The sequence below is a fragment of the Miscanthus floridulus genome, chromosome 8 (assembly GCF_019320115.1).
Source record: "Miscanthus floridulus cultivar M001 chromosome 8, ASM1932011v1, whole genome shotgun sequence".
NCBI classification, from domain to species: Eukaryota; Viridiplantae; Streptophyta; class Magnoliopsida; order Poales; family Poaceae; genus Miscanthus; species Miscanthus floridulus.
This window is the reverse complement of record NC_089587.1, coordinates 35,026,526-35,042,473: the sequence shown is the minus strand read 5'-3', so window position 1 is coordinate 35,042,473 and position 15,948 is coordinate 35,026,526. Positions and strand designations below refer to the sequence as shown.

Below are 15,948 nucleotides of genomic sequence, written 5' to 3'. Positions count from 1 at the left end.
TTTCGCATTCTCTCTCCATCCATGTAGACAAGTAGCTAGCGACTTGAGCCTTGTTGGGGACGCCCTAATTGAAAGGCCAGGGCGTCCTTTCCTTGAACTCTAAAAAACAATGTTTGCATTGTTAGCGGCATGCACCTGCTTATGTATAAATAGCTACACGGTATAATCACTACATAATAGTCAAGCATCCCCTTTCAATATCAAAGATGAACCGAGGATCAGTTTTGGCATCAACTCTGTTACTGCTGCTAGTGCATTCCTATTTCACTACATGGCTGCCGCTTCCAGCTCTTTCCTCCAGCAAGGTAACAACATACGCTTCCTATTTCAAGCTGCAGCATCAGCAATTCAGCATGTATATGTATTTCCATTTTTTTCTCTGATGATTCAAGAAGAGCTTATTAAGATATACTATTTGTTTTCATGTCTAATAATAACCTTGGTAATTTCAGGTCTATATTGTATACATGGGTGAGAAGGAACACGATGATCCCTCCATGGTCACCACATCACACCACGACGTGCTTGCATCTGTTCTTGGAAGGTACTAGCTTTAGCTTGTGGTGATCATTGGAGTTGTAATTTACCAATTTGGTTACGAACAGTTATAACTTACTCACAATGGAATGGAACAGTAAGGAGGCGGCCTTGAAGTCCATAGTTTACAGCTACAAGCACGGCTTCTCTGGATTCGCGGCGATGCTCACCGAAGCCCAAGCCGAAGAACTCTCAAGTAGTCACCATCACTACAAAACCTGTAACTGACATGTACAAGTTGTCAGGGAAACATATGCACATATAGATATGCATGCATACTAATTAAGAATCTTATTGTAATCTAGGCTTGGATGGAGTCGTCTTCGTGAAGCCTGACGCTTTGTACGAGATGCAGACGACCCGGAGCTGGGACGTCGTTCTTGGTAATATCAGCGACCAACAATCAGCTCGCCTCCAGCAGAAAGCCAAATTCGGCCAAGATATCATCGTTGGCGTGGTCGATTCAGGTTTGATTAATTTGCAATATATCACATTTCATTTCTTGAAGCTAATAAAGAGCCACCAAAAAAACACTCCCTAGCTAGGCCAATAATGATAAACTAACTTTCTTTTGAAAACATTAGCAGGAGCTCTGCCTTTTAATTAAGATATGAAAGAAAAAAGTTTATGTACGAGCAGACAGAGAGAATAATGCACGCCCCGTGGGCACAACAGAAGGGTGGAAGCCCACTCAGAAAAGGAAACCCCTCCTAGCCAAGCACTCTCACTACTGGATTCAGGTTCTTTGCCGAGTGCCTGAGGCACTCGGCAAAGGCCAAATTACACTCGGCAAAGAACACACGGCAAAAAATTGATCGGCAAAGCTCTCTTTGCCGAGTGTCTTTTATCGGGCACTCGGCAAAGGCTTTGCCGAGAGCCCGGGGGCACTCGGCAAAAAAAGCGACCGTCACGGCGCCGACCCCGTTGACGGTCTCTTTGCCGAGTGCCAACCCTGCAGGCACTCGGCAAAGATTTTTTTAAAAAAAAATTATTTGCCGAGGGCCCCTTGGGCGGCGCTCGGCAAAGTTTGAATTTTTTTTTAAAAAAAATTATTTGTCGAGTGCCCTCTGGCTAGCACTCGGCAAAGTTTGAATTTTTTTTAAAAAAATTCTTTGTCAAGTGCCCTCTGGCTGGCACTCGGCAAAGTTTGAATTTTTTTTTAAAAAAAATCTTTGTCGAGTGCTCTCTGTCTGGCACTCGGCAAAGTTTGATTTTTTTTTTAAAAAATCTTTGCCGAGTGCCATGGTCTTGGCACTCGCAAAGCTGAAAAAATGGTTTTCCGAGCGCCCAACCATGGCACTCGGCAATGGGGTCGTTTGCCGAGTGCAACACTTGGCAAAGTGACTCAAAACGGTATTTTTTTTATTTTTTTTATATTCTATCTTGATAAATAAATTCATACAAACATATATCACATATATATTTCATCCATCACATATATATATCTCATCCATCACATATATATCTCATCCATCCACACATCCATCCACACATATCACATCCATCACAATATATATCACATATATAATAATAAGTGCTCAAGTCCATCCAAATAAATCTACAAGTCCATCAAAGTCTACAAGTGCATCACAAGTATATCACAAGTCCATCACCAAGTGAACAACAAATGAAAAAAATACAACGTGCACTCATCTCGGCCACTGCGACTGTGGTGAAGGCCCAGCTCCATCATTCAGAGGTGCATGAGGTGGATTATTCGAACCACCGTCAGATAGAGACTGCACAAAGGAGTAAAGATTGCATGTGAGACAAGATTATTTAAATAGCTAATCTAGGAAGGTAGAGGCCATACAAGCAAAGCACAAGCGAAAGTAAAAAACTTTCATACTCACAGGAGTAGCTACAGCCGCAGGACGTGGAGGCGGAGGTGGAACCAACAGCCCAGCTGACAAAGAGAAGCCCACATGTTACCCAAGCCCTTGTAGGAACTCTGTAATGTCCGTCAGCCTCTGCGCCTGGGCCTGCCGCTCGGTCCGCTCGGCGTCCAGCTGGGCCGCCAGCTCCTGACGTTGCCTCATTTCTTGTTCCAGCCGGGCCTGCAATATTTCACTCCAATATTTCAGTAATGCAAAGCTAATTAAGGTGTGTAAAGATCAATGTATGACGAGTAAAACAGGAATAACCTTGAGTGCGTCGACCCGGTGCTGTGCAGCGGTCGGCCGTGTGTGAATGGCCGGGCTCTCGCTCGTGCTCCGTGCTCGGATCTAGGAGAGAGAGGGAGTAGAGGCTGTGTCGATGACGCCGTCGCCAAGCTAGAACCGCCCATGCTTCTTGCCTTGCCCCGCCCTCATGACGGCCTCCCCATCGAAGTCCTGGGTGTTCGGATCGTGGTCTGACCCATAGAGCGACCTCGCCACCTCAGTGTACTCACTGATGCGGGAGTGGACGTTCGGGTTCATGTATGCCTCGGGCGGGTCCTCCAGGTTGAAGGAGACGTCGGACGTCGCCTTGCCCTTGTGGGCCATACACCATGCCTGGAAGTCCGAGCAAGCCTAGCCACTATGTGATGCCGACTGCGAGAAAGACAGCACGATGATTACAAATCAGGCAGAACTGAGCGTCACAATAGATAAATGAATTCACGTACCCATGCTTGTTTGTATCCGGCGAGGCTACAGCTGTCTTGATGGTGTGCTAGACCTTGCATCTGCAAACGACGGTCTCGGGCATCCCTGTGCATCTTGAGGTACTTCTCCTTGAACCACCTCTACACCATCATCGCCCAGCACTCGGGATACACTTGGCACCACCAGGGAATCATCTACACGTCATCAAGTATTGGACATATAAGAAGATAAAATTAAACCAACTTAATCTCAAAACGAATCAATATTGATGTTCTTCCTTTACCTTAAGGTACTGCTTCTGAGTTAGTTGCATCTCTCTTGCGTCTTTCTTGGTTTTCCTCTCTCCAAGCTTTGACCCGTAGTAGGTTACGATGGCCTAGATGCGCACCTCGTGATGCATGTCGGTGATGAGTTTTTTACAGGCTTTGGTAGTCACCTGCTCCGCCCTAGCCTCAAATCTCTCCTCGCATCTATAATAAGTCTGCATACAAAAGCGATGTATCTATTTATTATTTCAAGAAAAGTTCAATGAATGCGACGTATTGAGCAATGTTGTGCGAGGGAGACTTACCAAAAACTCTGCCTTCACCCGTGCCACCTTGTTGGGGTACTCCGCATCAAGGGCGACGGCGTAGTGGTCAAACGAGTAGGCCGGCTCCGTCTTCGATGTGTACGTGACAATGCCGAGGAAGTGTTGCCTACACAGAAGACCTAGGATGTCGTTGACTAGTCGTGCGCTATCACCCGACACAACCACCCAGTTCCTGCACAAGTGATTAAGAAAAATTATTAGTTTTTTTCATCATATCATATGAAGTAGTGGTGATAACATATAAAGTTACTTACTTTTACCCTTCGGGGCGAATCATTGGGCATTGGTGAGGAAGCGGAACCTGTGGGAGGCTCGCGGGACCTCGCAAGTAGACACTCGAAGAGGAGTCGGAGGAAGCGGAACCCATGCCTGCCGCCTCCCCCTCTTCCTCCTCCTCCCCCTCCTCGTCCGTCTGCCGAACTAGCTCCTCGTCTGACTTGTCCCCGAGCTCCACCTCCTCCTCCAGCTCCTCCTCACGCGGCGTGGGAGGAGATGGCCCCCTCCTGCAGCTGGCGGTCCTCCTCCTCCTCCTCCTGTCCGATCCCTCCGCCACCCCCTCCGCCTCCTCCTACAGCCGGCGTGGTCTTTGGTAAATCGAGTTCACGGACCTATGATGGTTGCCCGCCATCTTTGTTCAATCACCTTCAATAAAAAACAAGACGTAATTAGAAATAGGTGCAAAAAATAAACAAAACATAATTACAAAAAACATAGTAATACATGTATTATAAATATATGCAAAAATGAACAAAACATAATTACAAAAAATATAGTATTACATGTATTAGAAATAATCTTCATGATTGAGATTAGCTGGATCATAGGTCTCGTCATCACTATCAACATTGTCCAACTCATCAACACTATCTGAAGGAGTAATGTTGTCTTCATTGTCATTGCCTAAACGTAATCGCTCAAGCATTTGTATGTCCTTCAAATTTCGCACCTCGTCTCCAGCGTCCTCGTCATTATCCCTTTCATTGTCTACTTCTATTCCTATCTCTTCGGTTAAGTCTATGTCAAACCTCCCTTGTAGCCCCTCTTCTTGATAGAACTCTCCATCATGGCATCATATGTGTTTGGGTTGAAGTTGTAATCTTCATCGTTTGGGACAGGTAGTTTACCGTGTGACGATGCCTTATGCACAATAGATCAACCCTTAAGATGCTCAGCGTCTTTGCACGCGTATGACGTATGTCGACGAAATATGGTCGGCAGTCTACCTAGGGGTATGCCCAAGGTAGTAGATTATCGGCAGACAGAGCGCGTGATCTGGAACCAGATGGTGACACAAGGCGCAGAGACAGCGATTTAGACAGGTTCGGGCCGTCTGATCGACGTAATACCCTACGTCCTGTGTCTTTGGTGTATTGTATTGAGATGTATACTATATGATCTGTCCCTGAGGGGGACCCCTGCCTCTCCTTATATACTCTGGAGGAGGAGGGTTACAAGTAAAGTATCCTATTTGGTACTATTACAATATATAGTACAACTTGTAATCTTGCTATGCACGCCTTGATCTTACGGGCCAGGCCACCTCGGATGGTGCGGCCCATGTACCATCTTGTGGTACCCAGGGGTATATCCCCCACAGCTAGTCCCCGAGCGCCATGTATTCTGATGCGACACGCCATTTCAACCTTCTCCGAACAGTGAGGCTTGAGTTCTTGACATCTCCGACCACCGTTGTCGCCGGAGAAGGAGGTTGTCCGAAGAATGTATGGTGCTCTTAAAAAAAAGAAATAGATTTCCGTCCCAAGAAGTGTGCCCACTTGTATTTCTGAAAAGAAATGTAAGTGCGTCTTGAAGCGTAGCATCTTTGATCATCAGAGGCGTAGTGGTCGAAAAACAAGCACATTCACCGCAAGGTGAAGTGTGCCCACTTAGTCCCCGAGCCTGGTAGTAGGTGACTTAGGCACGTGGTGCCAGGGTCTAAAAAGAATTCCCAGTTAAATTGAGAACCCAATCGTCGTGCAGGCGATACGAGATGCACCGACAGGTGCATCGTACCGATGTAGTCCCCGAGCTTGCTGGAAGGCGAGGTATGAGCCTTGTAGCAAGGTCTAAGTGAGAAAAAATATCCCAACTATATGCGAGTCGCCAGTCGCATGTAGTCGAGATGCAAAGTCCCCGAGCCATGGTCGGAGAGTGGTCGAGCAGTCCCCGAGCACAGGTCGAGGAGCGAGCGACGAAGTCCCCGAGCCGTGGTCGAGGCAGTCCCCGAGCACAGGTCGAGGAGCGACCGACGAAGTCCTCGAGACGTGGTCAGAGCTCAGCGGAGCTGCTCAAGATGTGGTCGACGTGGTCGGAGCTCGGAGTGGTCTGGCGAGAAGTCCCAGAGCACGGAGTGGTCTGGCGAGTCCCCGAGCACGAGCGTGGTCTGGCCAGAGTCCTCGAGCACCGTAGTGGTCTTGGCGAACCCTGAAGCATGAGCTCGCTGATCGAACTGTGTTCCTGAAAAATAAACACCGAGAGCGGTAATACATGATGGTGTATGAAATATATTGACCTCTCTATAGGAGGTGAAGTAAACGCTTGGTGTTCGGTTGGCGATGAATTATACTTGGTGTAATATTCGAAAAATAACATTAGCTGTTTTTAGCCCTTTTGTTATGTAGAGGCGTAGCGCGATGTATTAACCTGTCCTGAAGAATGCGCCAGCCCTGGGCTGACCAACATCTCGTAGCGCGAGGTACGGAACGCTGCCGCGCGTAGAGTGCCAGTGTTACCAGGGAGCGACTGCCGACTACCCGTAGCGCAGAGGGCGGACTCTCATGCACGCGTGGGGTGGAGCCGGAGACAGTGCCGGCTCTGGGATTCTCAAGCAGGAAGGAAAACATATCGGCGAACCGTTGTAAAAACTTATACATGTTTTGGATTGTATGTATGGAGAAAATTCGACGCAGAGCGCACCCTAAGGGTGGTCGGCGGAGGTATATGATGATCGAAGAAAATTTCAATTAAAAATAATACTTAGCTTTATTGACGACCGGTGGGTGTAGTCGGTGTGTTGCGATGTTCGAGAGATGGCTTGACGTGTCGTTGGCGATGAAGTTGTCCAGTCCTCGAGCTGTCGTCATGACTGTGGTCGCGATTGTCGTAGCGCCGTTCTTCGCGGCGATCATCATTGCGACGTAGTCTTGTGGTCGAGGTGTCGACGTGGTCGGAGCTCGACAGAGCTGCTCGGGACGTGGTCGACGTGGTCGTGGTCGGAGCTCGATCAGTTCGGTGGTCGGAGTAAGTAGTGTGTATGCGCGGAGTCGGCCCTTGCATGCTCCGGGAGATGGTGCGTACGTGCATGCGCGCATGCAAGTGCCTTGGAAATCTGTAGTCGGCTTGCATGTCTTTGATTAATCTATACGTGCATGTGCTAAAGCCTTGCATGCATCGTCTTCATGATTGATGCTGTAGTAGATAACTTCCTTGGCTGACAGCACTATTAATCCTTGGCTCCCAGATCAGGAACAGCGGCGTAGCATCGGGTGGACAAAGCCTTCTTGCCTCTGATCCTTGGCTGACAGCACGAACGGCTTTACGTAGATAAGAAATTGCGTCGTCGAGGCGCAGCTGAGGGCATCGAATCGGATCTGGTGGCAGCGACACGGAAACCGACTCCGTCTTCAACTCGATAGCAATAAATTGATGAGATCGGCGGAAAATAGCAGATCCCGTTGACGACAACAGCGGCGTGAAGAACAGTGATCTGATCTCTTGCCCGACGCCGAGTTGCCGATGGATGATGTTGATCTTGAGGTCCATCTGGCTCGCCATGGATCAGCGCACACACCCCCTACCTGGCGCGCCACTGTCGACGAAATATGGTCGGCAGTCTACCTAGGGGTATGCCCAAGGTAGTAGATTATCGGCAGACAGAGCGCGTGATCTGGAACCAGATGGTGACACAAGGCGTAGAGACAGCGATTTAGACAGGTTCGGGCCGTCTGATCGACGTAATACCCTACGTCCTGTGTCTTTGGTGTATTGTATTGAGATGTATACTGTATGATCTGTCCCTGAGGGGGACCCCTGCCTCTCCTTATATACTCTGGAGGAGGAGGGTTACAAGTAAAGTATCCTATTTGGTACTATTACAATATATAGTACAACTTTAATCTTACTATGCACGCCTTGATCTTACGAGCCAGGCCACCTCGGATGGTGCGGCCCATGTACCATCTTGTGGTACCCGGGGGTATATCCCCCACAACGTATAATAAACCTGAACGGCCTATTGAGCCACAATGTAGACATCTTTTCTTGGATATATGGAATCCTATCGAATCTCGACTAGCCCAAGCTTAGGGGTCCGTCTCGTTACTCCAGGATGAAACCAGTGGCATTTGAATATGACATGAGTAAGAGGTTTGGAACCATAGAATGATAGTTCTAGATTTCTTCAATTCTTCTATAATAGTCGAGTCCATCAGTGTCGGGCGTAACAACTCCGTTGTTTGTGGTTTTTCGATTAGGTCGACTCTGCTCGTAGCTTGCTGTGCGAAAATGATATCCCACGTCATAATCGGTAAATGACTTGACCCTAACAGCACAGCCGTTTGCAACCTGTCTCAGCTCGTCACTTATAGGCGCATCAGTTTGGGCTTTTTGTTTGAACCAACATATGAAATCGGGGCTCTCTGGTCCCACACCCTGTGAAAGAAGGGTATCATTTTCTTGCAGGGTAGGTTGCCTTGATCCATGCCAGGATTGACGAAGAAATTCCCTATACCAGCGAGAAACAACGGGGTTGAACGAAGAAACAAGGACATACGGCGAAATGAAACAAGTTCGTTCAGAACTTACCCAATGAACGGCTGCACCTCGACAAGGTTGGTCAACACATATAGCATGATATTGTGTCACTCTTTATTTTTCAATTGCTTAGTGGTCGATGCACTTGCGCTTCCGAGTTGCCCTTGGAAAAGGCAGAGATTCGATTCATTTTCGCCAGCATTATAACGAGGAGGTGGATTATAAACGCTAGAAAGGTTCTCAGTGTAGTATTTCTCTGTGAAGTTTAACACCTCCTCTAGAATATATGCATCTGCAATGGAAGCCTCAATTTTGGCTTTATTTCTATAATTTTTGCGAAGAGTCTTCAGACATCTCTCGATTGGATAGCACCAACGGTTCTGCATGGCCCCCCCATCCGTGCCTCATACGGGAGGTGCACAATCAAATGCTGCATCGGCAAGAAGCAGCCCGGTGGAAAGATCTTCTTCAACTTACAGAGCAACACGGGTGCCGCTTTTTTCAAGTCATCAATGACGGTCCGAGAGAGCTCCTTGGCACAAAGCTGGCGGAATAAGTAGCTCAACTCTGCCAACACTTGCCAGACATGCTCCGGGACATAGCCTTGAACCATTGCCGGAAGAAGCCGCTCAATCCATATGTGGTAGTCACGACTCTTCATCTCATTGACTCGCAGAGTGCCTAAGTTCACTCCTCTCTTTAGATTCGCTGCATACCCATCAGGGAACATTAGCGTCTTGATCCATTCAAGTACTTCCCTCCTTTGGTCCTTTTTCAAGATGAAATCGGCCTTAGGCCTTCTCTAGGTCTTGCCATGACTAGGAGGATGCATCTCTTGATTTGGTCTATCGCACAACGTTGTCAGATCCATTCTAGCCTTAGGGTTGTCCTTAGACTTTTTAGTGTCCATGAGTGTTGTCCAAAGTGCATTGGCGACATTCTTTTTAGTGTGCATTATATCAATGTTATGTGGCAGAAGAAGGTCATCGAAATAGGGGAGCCTCGTCATGCTCGAGATATGAGTCCACATATGTTTTTCACCCTATCCCACAAAACCACCTTCTTCATTGGACACGAGAGCATCTATCTGAGCATGAACCTCGGCACCAGTCATCATCCTACACATATGATATCATGACATCTCAAATTTTTAAGCATCATACGTGATAACGTGCGCCAAATCTTCTCAAATTTTTATCACATCCTCCACATATGATATCATGACATCTCGACAAGTTTCATGATTTTTAGACTTCGTTTGCATTTTATAGAATTTAAAAACAATTCGTCTGCAAGTTCATGGTCATGTTTCGTGAACAAGATGTTCGAAATTTTGGGTCTATTCCTGGATACAGCCTCACACTACACTCAATACCATGAATATCATTTTTTTTAATCATTAAATTCTATTATTCGATACACGTGCAGTTCAAATTTGCATTTTTCGAAAAAAATCAATTAAAAAAAATAAATTAACTAAATATAGCAAACAGTTCGGAAAATGTACCAAATTTCGACATGGAGTACCAAGTACTGTAAGATGACTACATAAAAAGTTTGAAGGTCAAAATACAAAAAAAAAATGGTTTGCCGAGTGTCATCTTTTGACACTCGGCAAACATGCTCTTTGGCGAGTGCCAGCTGAGCGTGCCAATTTTTTTTAAAAATGTTTGCCGAGTGCCTCTCCGCCCGGCACTCGGCAAAGTGGCATTTTTTATTTTAAAAAAAGATGCAATGTGGTTTAGGGTTTAGATTTAAAAAAAACACCTTTGCCGAGTGCCCCAATCTGGCGCTCGGTAAACCGGCAGCCCTAGTCCTTTGCCGAGTGTCAGGATCTGGCACTCGGCAAGGAAATTTTTTGCCGAGTACCTACCCGCTGGCACTCGGCAAACCTGGACGGCAGGCGGCGGCCGTTACCTGACGCCGTTTTTTGCCGAGCGCCAGAGTTTGCCGAGTGCCTAACACTCGGCAAAAAGGGCCTTTGCCGAGTGTCTGACTTTGCCGAGTGCCTGACACTTGGCAAAGCCTTCTTTGCCGAGTGTATATTGTTGCCGAGTGCGGCACTCGGCAAAATAGCTCTTTGTCGAGTGGCTGATTTTTAGCACTCGACAAAGAAAGTTGCACTCGATAAAGGCCCTGTTTCCGTAGTGTCTCTTCCTCTGTTCAATGTCGTCTTGGATCCTCGCAGCTACCAGCTGCCGCACTGTTTCTAAAGTGTTGTCGAAAATGCACCTGCTCCTCTCTTTCCAAAAGTTCCAGAATGTGTATATTACTAGCCATTGAACCTCTTTCGATCAGCCGGAGGCGCTAGTCTTTGCTAGCGGCCTTCTCCCACTAAGGCATCCTGTTGCTGGTCCAATATACCGTCAAAGTGCTCCCAAATGTGAACTTGATTCCAAACCGCCTCTGTGAAAGAGCAGCATAAGTGAAGACTAACTTTGCAGGCATCTGGCCTGAATCACGAAGCTTCGACGACAGTGGATACGGCCCCGTGCCCGCACGGTGGAAAGGCGAGTGCCAGACCGGCGAGGCGTTCAACGCGACGAGCTGCAACAGGAAGATCATCGGCGCGCGGTGGTACACCGGCGGCGTGGACCCCGAGCTGCTCAAGGGGGAGTTCATGTCGCCCAGGGACCACAACGGTCACGGGACGCACGTGGCCTCGACGATCGCCGGCAGCCCCGTGCGGGACGTGAGCTACTACGGCAGCGGGCTCGCCGCCGGGGTGGCGCGCGGTGGCGCGCCCCGCGCCCGGCTGGCCGTCTACAAGGCGTGCTGGGGTGCGACGGTCTGGTGCGGCGGTGCCGCGCTCCTGGCGGCCATAGACGACGCCACCAACGACGGCGTCGACGTGCTGTCGCTCTCGCTGGGGGGTTTCCAGGAGTTCGCCGGCACGCTGCACGCCGTGGCGAGGGGCGTCCCGGTGGTGTTCGCGGGCATGAACCGCGGCCCCGCGCCGCAGACGGTGCGGAACACGGCGCCGTGGCTCATCACGGTGGCCGCTAGCATGATGGACCGGTCGTTCCCGACAAAGGTGGTCCTCGGGAACAACGAAGAGCTGGTGGTAAGTAATACGCGTCCACTTTCGTTATCAACAATTCATAATAGAGTAGTATAGCTAGGATGCAACTTCCATTTGGTTTACAGCTGCAATATATAATGCATGCATGCTTTGACTAATCCTATAATGAGTTAAATATACTTGCGGTCCTTAAACTTGCGACTGTGTGCTAATTAGGTCTACAAATTCTTAAATTCGAAATATGTCCTCCTAAACTTGTTAAGTCGTACACCGTATCTCCAAACTCATATAACTGATGACTAGGATAAAATTTTATGAAAAAACACCCTACGGCCGCTGCGCACCACCATGTCTTCGTTGCCGGACCTGCCGCCGCCCATGGGTGCGCTGCCGCTGCACGCGCTCGACGTGTCGAGCAACAACCTGGTGGGGCAGTTCCGTCGGTGATCAGGGCCCACACGCCGAGCCACATGTCGCTCAACGCGAACAACAACAGCTTCCATGGCGTGATCCCATCGTTCTACGCGACCACCCCGGCGCTTGCCGTCCTTGACCTCTCGATGAACCAGCACGGCAAAGGCATCCCTATCGGGTTCGACAACTGCTCGTTGTGGAACAACCTCACCGGCGAGCTCCCCGACAACATCTTCGACGTGAAGCCGCTGCCGCACTGGCGCACTGCTGATCCCGTCGAACAAGATACAGGGAGGCTTGATGCTAGGCGCATCACCAAGCTGAGCAACCACGTCTCTGTCGACCTCGGCAGCCTCAACCTCGCACTGCTCCGTGGCCCTAGCAGCCCGCGCCTGGTGCTACTACTTCCGTATGCGCTTCTTCGTCACGGCGACGCCGGACCTGCTCGCGTCCGCCGCCTTGTCGCCCGCCGTCGCCTCCGTAGTGTTCGCCTCGATGTCTTCGTCTTCCTCCTCGTAGTCGATGTCCTCGCTCTCACTGGCTCCTTCGTCATCCAGCGCCGTCGTCTGCACGCCCTTGCCCTTGGCCCTCTTCTTCTCCGATGCTTGCGCGCGCTCGGCCCTGGCATCGAAGATCCGCCTCCGCCTACATCTAGCGGTTGACTAGGATTAAATTTTATATAGACTGTCTTGCTGTTGTTCGAGTATTTCAATGCCTTGTTAACAACCGAGTGTTCACATCCTTGAAAACAACCGAAATCAATAGAAAAACAAAACCGAGTGTTTATAGGTGTATCAACACAATTTTTAATGCCATGAGATTTTAATCTGGCGACTTATGGAATTTTGTTGTTGCGTCCAATGTCAACTTCTAGCACATATTTTTAGGAGAAAAACATTTTCACGAGAACTGTATGGAGAAACTTATTTGAATAAGTTATGTATTATAAGTTATATAAAAAACTAATGCTATGTCCACATGTCAACTTCTAGACATACGTTTAGGAAGAAAACATTTTCATGAGAACTTGTACGGAGAAAACTTATTCGAATAAGTTAGATGGTATAAGTTATATATAAAAACACATTTTACTATGTCTATGTCAACTTCTAGCATATACTTTTAGGATAATTTTTTTTCATGAGAACTGTATGGCGAAACTCATTCAAATAAGTTATGTATTATAAGTTATATAAAAAACTAATGTTATGTCCACGTGTCAACTTCTAGACATACTTTTAGGAGGAAAATATTTTCATGAGAACTTATATGTAGAAAACTTATTTGAATAAGTTAGGTGGTATAAGTTATATATAAAAACATTTTGTTGCTATGTCTATGTCAACTTCTAGCACATACTTTTAGGGTAAAAATATTTTTATGAGAACTTGTATAGAGAAACTTATTCAAATAATTAAGTTATGTATTATAAGTTATATAAAAAACTAATGCTATGTCAATGTCAATTTCTAGACATACTTTTATAAGGAAAACATTTTTATAGGAACTTGTATCAAGAAACTTATTCGAATAAGTTAGGTGGTATAAGTTATATATTAAAAAACACTTTTTGCTATGTCCGAGCACATACTTTTAGATAAAAACATTTTCACAAGAACGTGTATGGAGAAACTTATTCGAATAAGTTATGTATTAAAAGTTATAAAAAAACTTGTTGCTATGTCCAAGCACATACTTTTAGATAAAAACATTTTCATAAAAACTTGTATGAAGAAACTTATTTGAATAATTTATGTATTAAAAGTTATAAAAAAGCTTGTTGTTCTGTCTATGTCAACTTGTAGCATATACCCTCCCGCTATAGTACAAAGTTACCACGTCTCCATACAACCATACCGACAGCATATGTCAGCCATCTCCATGCGATGCCAGCAAACCATGGTAAAACAAATTAAAACTGCCAAGCGAATATAGCCTCACATCCGACGCACAAGAAATGAAGAAGGATAGGATCAGAAGGCTGAGAAATCGTGTGTTGAGACTTGAGAGCAAACAAAACAACCGGTTGACCCTTTAGCTAGCTTTTCCCTTAATTAATAATCGGAGTAGTATATGCAACTTCCATTTGATTTACAGCTGCAATAACGCATGCATTAACGCGTTGATTAATTCTGTAATTAATTAAGCGCAGGGGCAGTCTCGTTACGTGGATGCAACAGTGAACACAAGCGAGTTCCTCAATCTTGTTCATGGGTTTAGGTAATTGATTGATGATGGAGTATGATGGAATTATTGCAACTGCTTTTTTCTGAATATATAATCCTGCTCGCATTCTGAAACTGAAAAAACTATATAAATGGGCGGCGCATGCATGCACAGATGCGACAATGCGTCGCTTGCGTCCGTGAACGCCACCGGCAAGGTGGTGCTGTGCTACGCACCGGAGGACGTGAACATCAATCCTCCAAGGCAAGGCTTCTTCAACGCTATCAGCAACGTGAAGAAGGTCGGCGTCAGGGGGCTCATCTTTGCGGGCTACTCTTCCAACGTGCTTGACAAAGCAGACAGCTGCAATGGAGTCATGCCCTGCGTGCTCGTCGACTTCGAGATCGCAAACCGGATCGCCTTTTATATGATCAACACAAGGTGAGAGCGAGCGAGCTAGTTGCCCACTGCCACAAGCGGTCATCAGTTATCAATGGCAAGCAAAGCTCGAATGTATGACTCTCGACGTCGAACGTGCCATGGCAGGACGCCGGTGGTGAGGATTTCGCCGGCAACGACCGTGGTCGGCGACTGGGTGCTGTCACCGAGGATCGCCTCGTTCTCGTCGAGAGGACCGAGCGTTGAGTTTCCTGCCATACTCAAGGTGAAAGGATGTCCATGTGTCATCAGAATTGGAAAAATATTTATGTAATAAGCTGCTGTTTTGACGACCGAATAATGCTTTGGTTTGGAACCAACAACAGCCTGACATCGCCGCACCCGGTGTGAGCATCTTGGCGGCAGTGCGCGACTCGTACGAGTTCATGTCCGGGACATCCATGGCCTGCCCACACGTCTCGGCCGTGGTCGCGCTGCTCAAGTCGGTTCACCCCGAGTGGTCGCCGGCCATGATCAAGTCTGCCATTGTCACCACAGGCATGTTCTCGCCAGTTCCAACATTATACGTGTACCAAGTTCTTTCTTCCAAAATAACGAAAGTAACTGTCAATTTAACTCTTTGCTTTGCATGCTGTTCATCAGCGTCGACGACTGATCGCTTCGGCATGCCGATCCTAGCCGAGGGACTCCCCAGGAAACCAGCAGACCCGTTCGACATGGGTGGCGGCCACATCGAGCCCGACAGAGCTGCCGACCCCGGCCTGGTGTACGACGTAGACCCAGCCGAGTACACCAGATTCTTCCGCTGCACGCTGGATCCTAAGGACGACTGTTCGTCCTACATGGGGCGGCTGTACCAGCTCAACCTGCCCTCCATCGCCGTGCCGGACCTCGTGGGCTCCGTCACGGTGTCGCGCACGGTCACCAACGTCGGGCCGGCGGAGGTGACCTACCGGGTGGCCGTCGAAGCTCCGGCCGGGGTCGACGTGTCCGTGGAGCCGACGGTCATGACCTTCGCCGTGGACGCCAGCAGGAACGCCACCTTCAAGGCGACGCTCACGGCGAGGCAGATGGTGCAAGGCGTTTACACATTTGGGAGCCTGGCATGGTCGGATGATGGCGGGGCTCATTCGGTTCGGATTCCAATCGCTGTTCGCTCCGTCATCCAAGATTTTGTCGCAGATGTCTCCTAAACATTCGTATCAACTACTGTATTTTGTTTGCTAAAGGTTTTATGGATGCCCACGGCATATATATAGTAGTAGTAGGTTGACCGTTGACATCTAGTGTCAAGATGATAATAATGCTTCACTCCGTCCACACGGCTTCTTCCTTAAAAAATAAAACTGGATGCCATGTTTGTTGCGTCGTATGAAAGAAGGTGAAAAACGCATGTTGTAATCTTATGTTTCAAGTGTTTCAGATGTTTTATAGGTATGTTGTAAGTGTTTTATGTGGATGTTCCAAAAATAGATCAA

The 15,948-nt window shown here is 47.7% G+C and overlaps 1 protein-coding gene across 1 annotated transcript; it reads left to right on the top strand.

The window, feature by feature from the left end:
• Positions 1–206: 206 nt before the first annotated feature.
• LOC136468855 (subtilisin-like protease SBT3.9) lies at positions 207–15,663 on the top strand. The gene is made up of 10 exons (XM_066467269.1): positions 207–305; positions 453–544; positions 636–733; positions 843–1,004; positions 10,914–11,533; positions 14,058–14,125; positions 14,246–14,512; positions 14,618–14,735; positions 14,836–15,007; positions 15,113–15,663. Exons 1-10 carry the CDS (start codon positions 207–209, stop codon positions 15,661–15,663), a joined length of 2,247 nt encoding a protein of 748 aa, XP_066323366.1.
• The last annotated feature ends 285 nt before the right edge of the window (positions 15,664–15,948 follow it).

What these genes read in the sequence shown, in the direction of transcription:
- LOC136468855 (XM_066467269.1), top strand. Translation starts at nt 207, where the DNA reads ATGAACCGAGGATCAGTTTTGGCATCAACTCTGTTACTGCTGCTAGTG. An exon ending in CCAAGCCGAAGAACTCTCAA is followed by an intron (nt 734 to 842) that starts GTAGTCACCATC and finishes ATTGTAATCTAG; the next exon opens with GCTTGGATGGAGTCGTCTTC. An exon ending in CGTTGGCGTGGTCGATTCAG is followed by an intron (nt 1,005 to 10,913) that starts GTTTGATTAATT and finishes CTAACTTTGCAG; the next exon opens with GCATCTGGCCTGAATCACGA.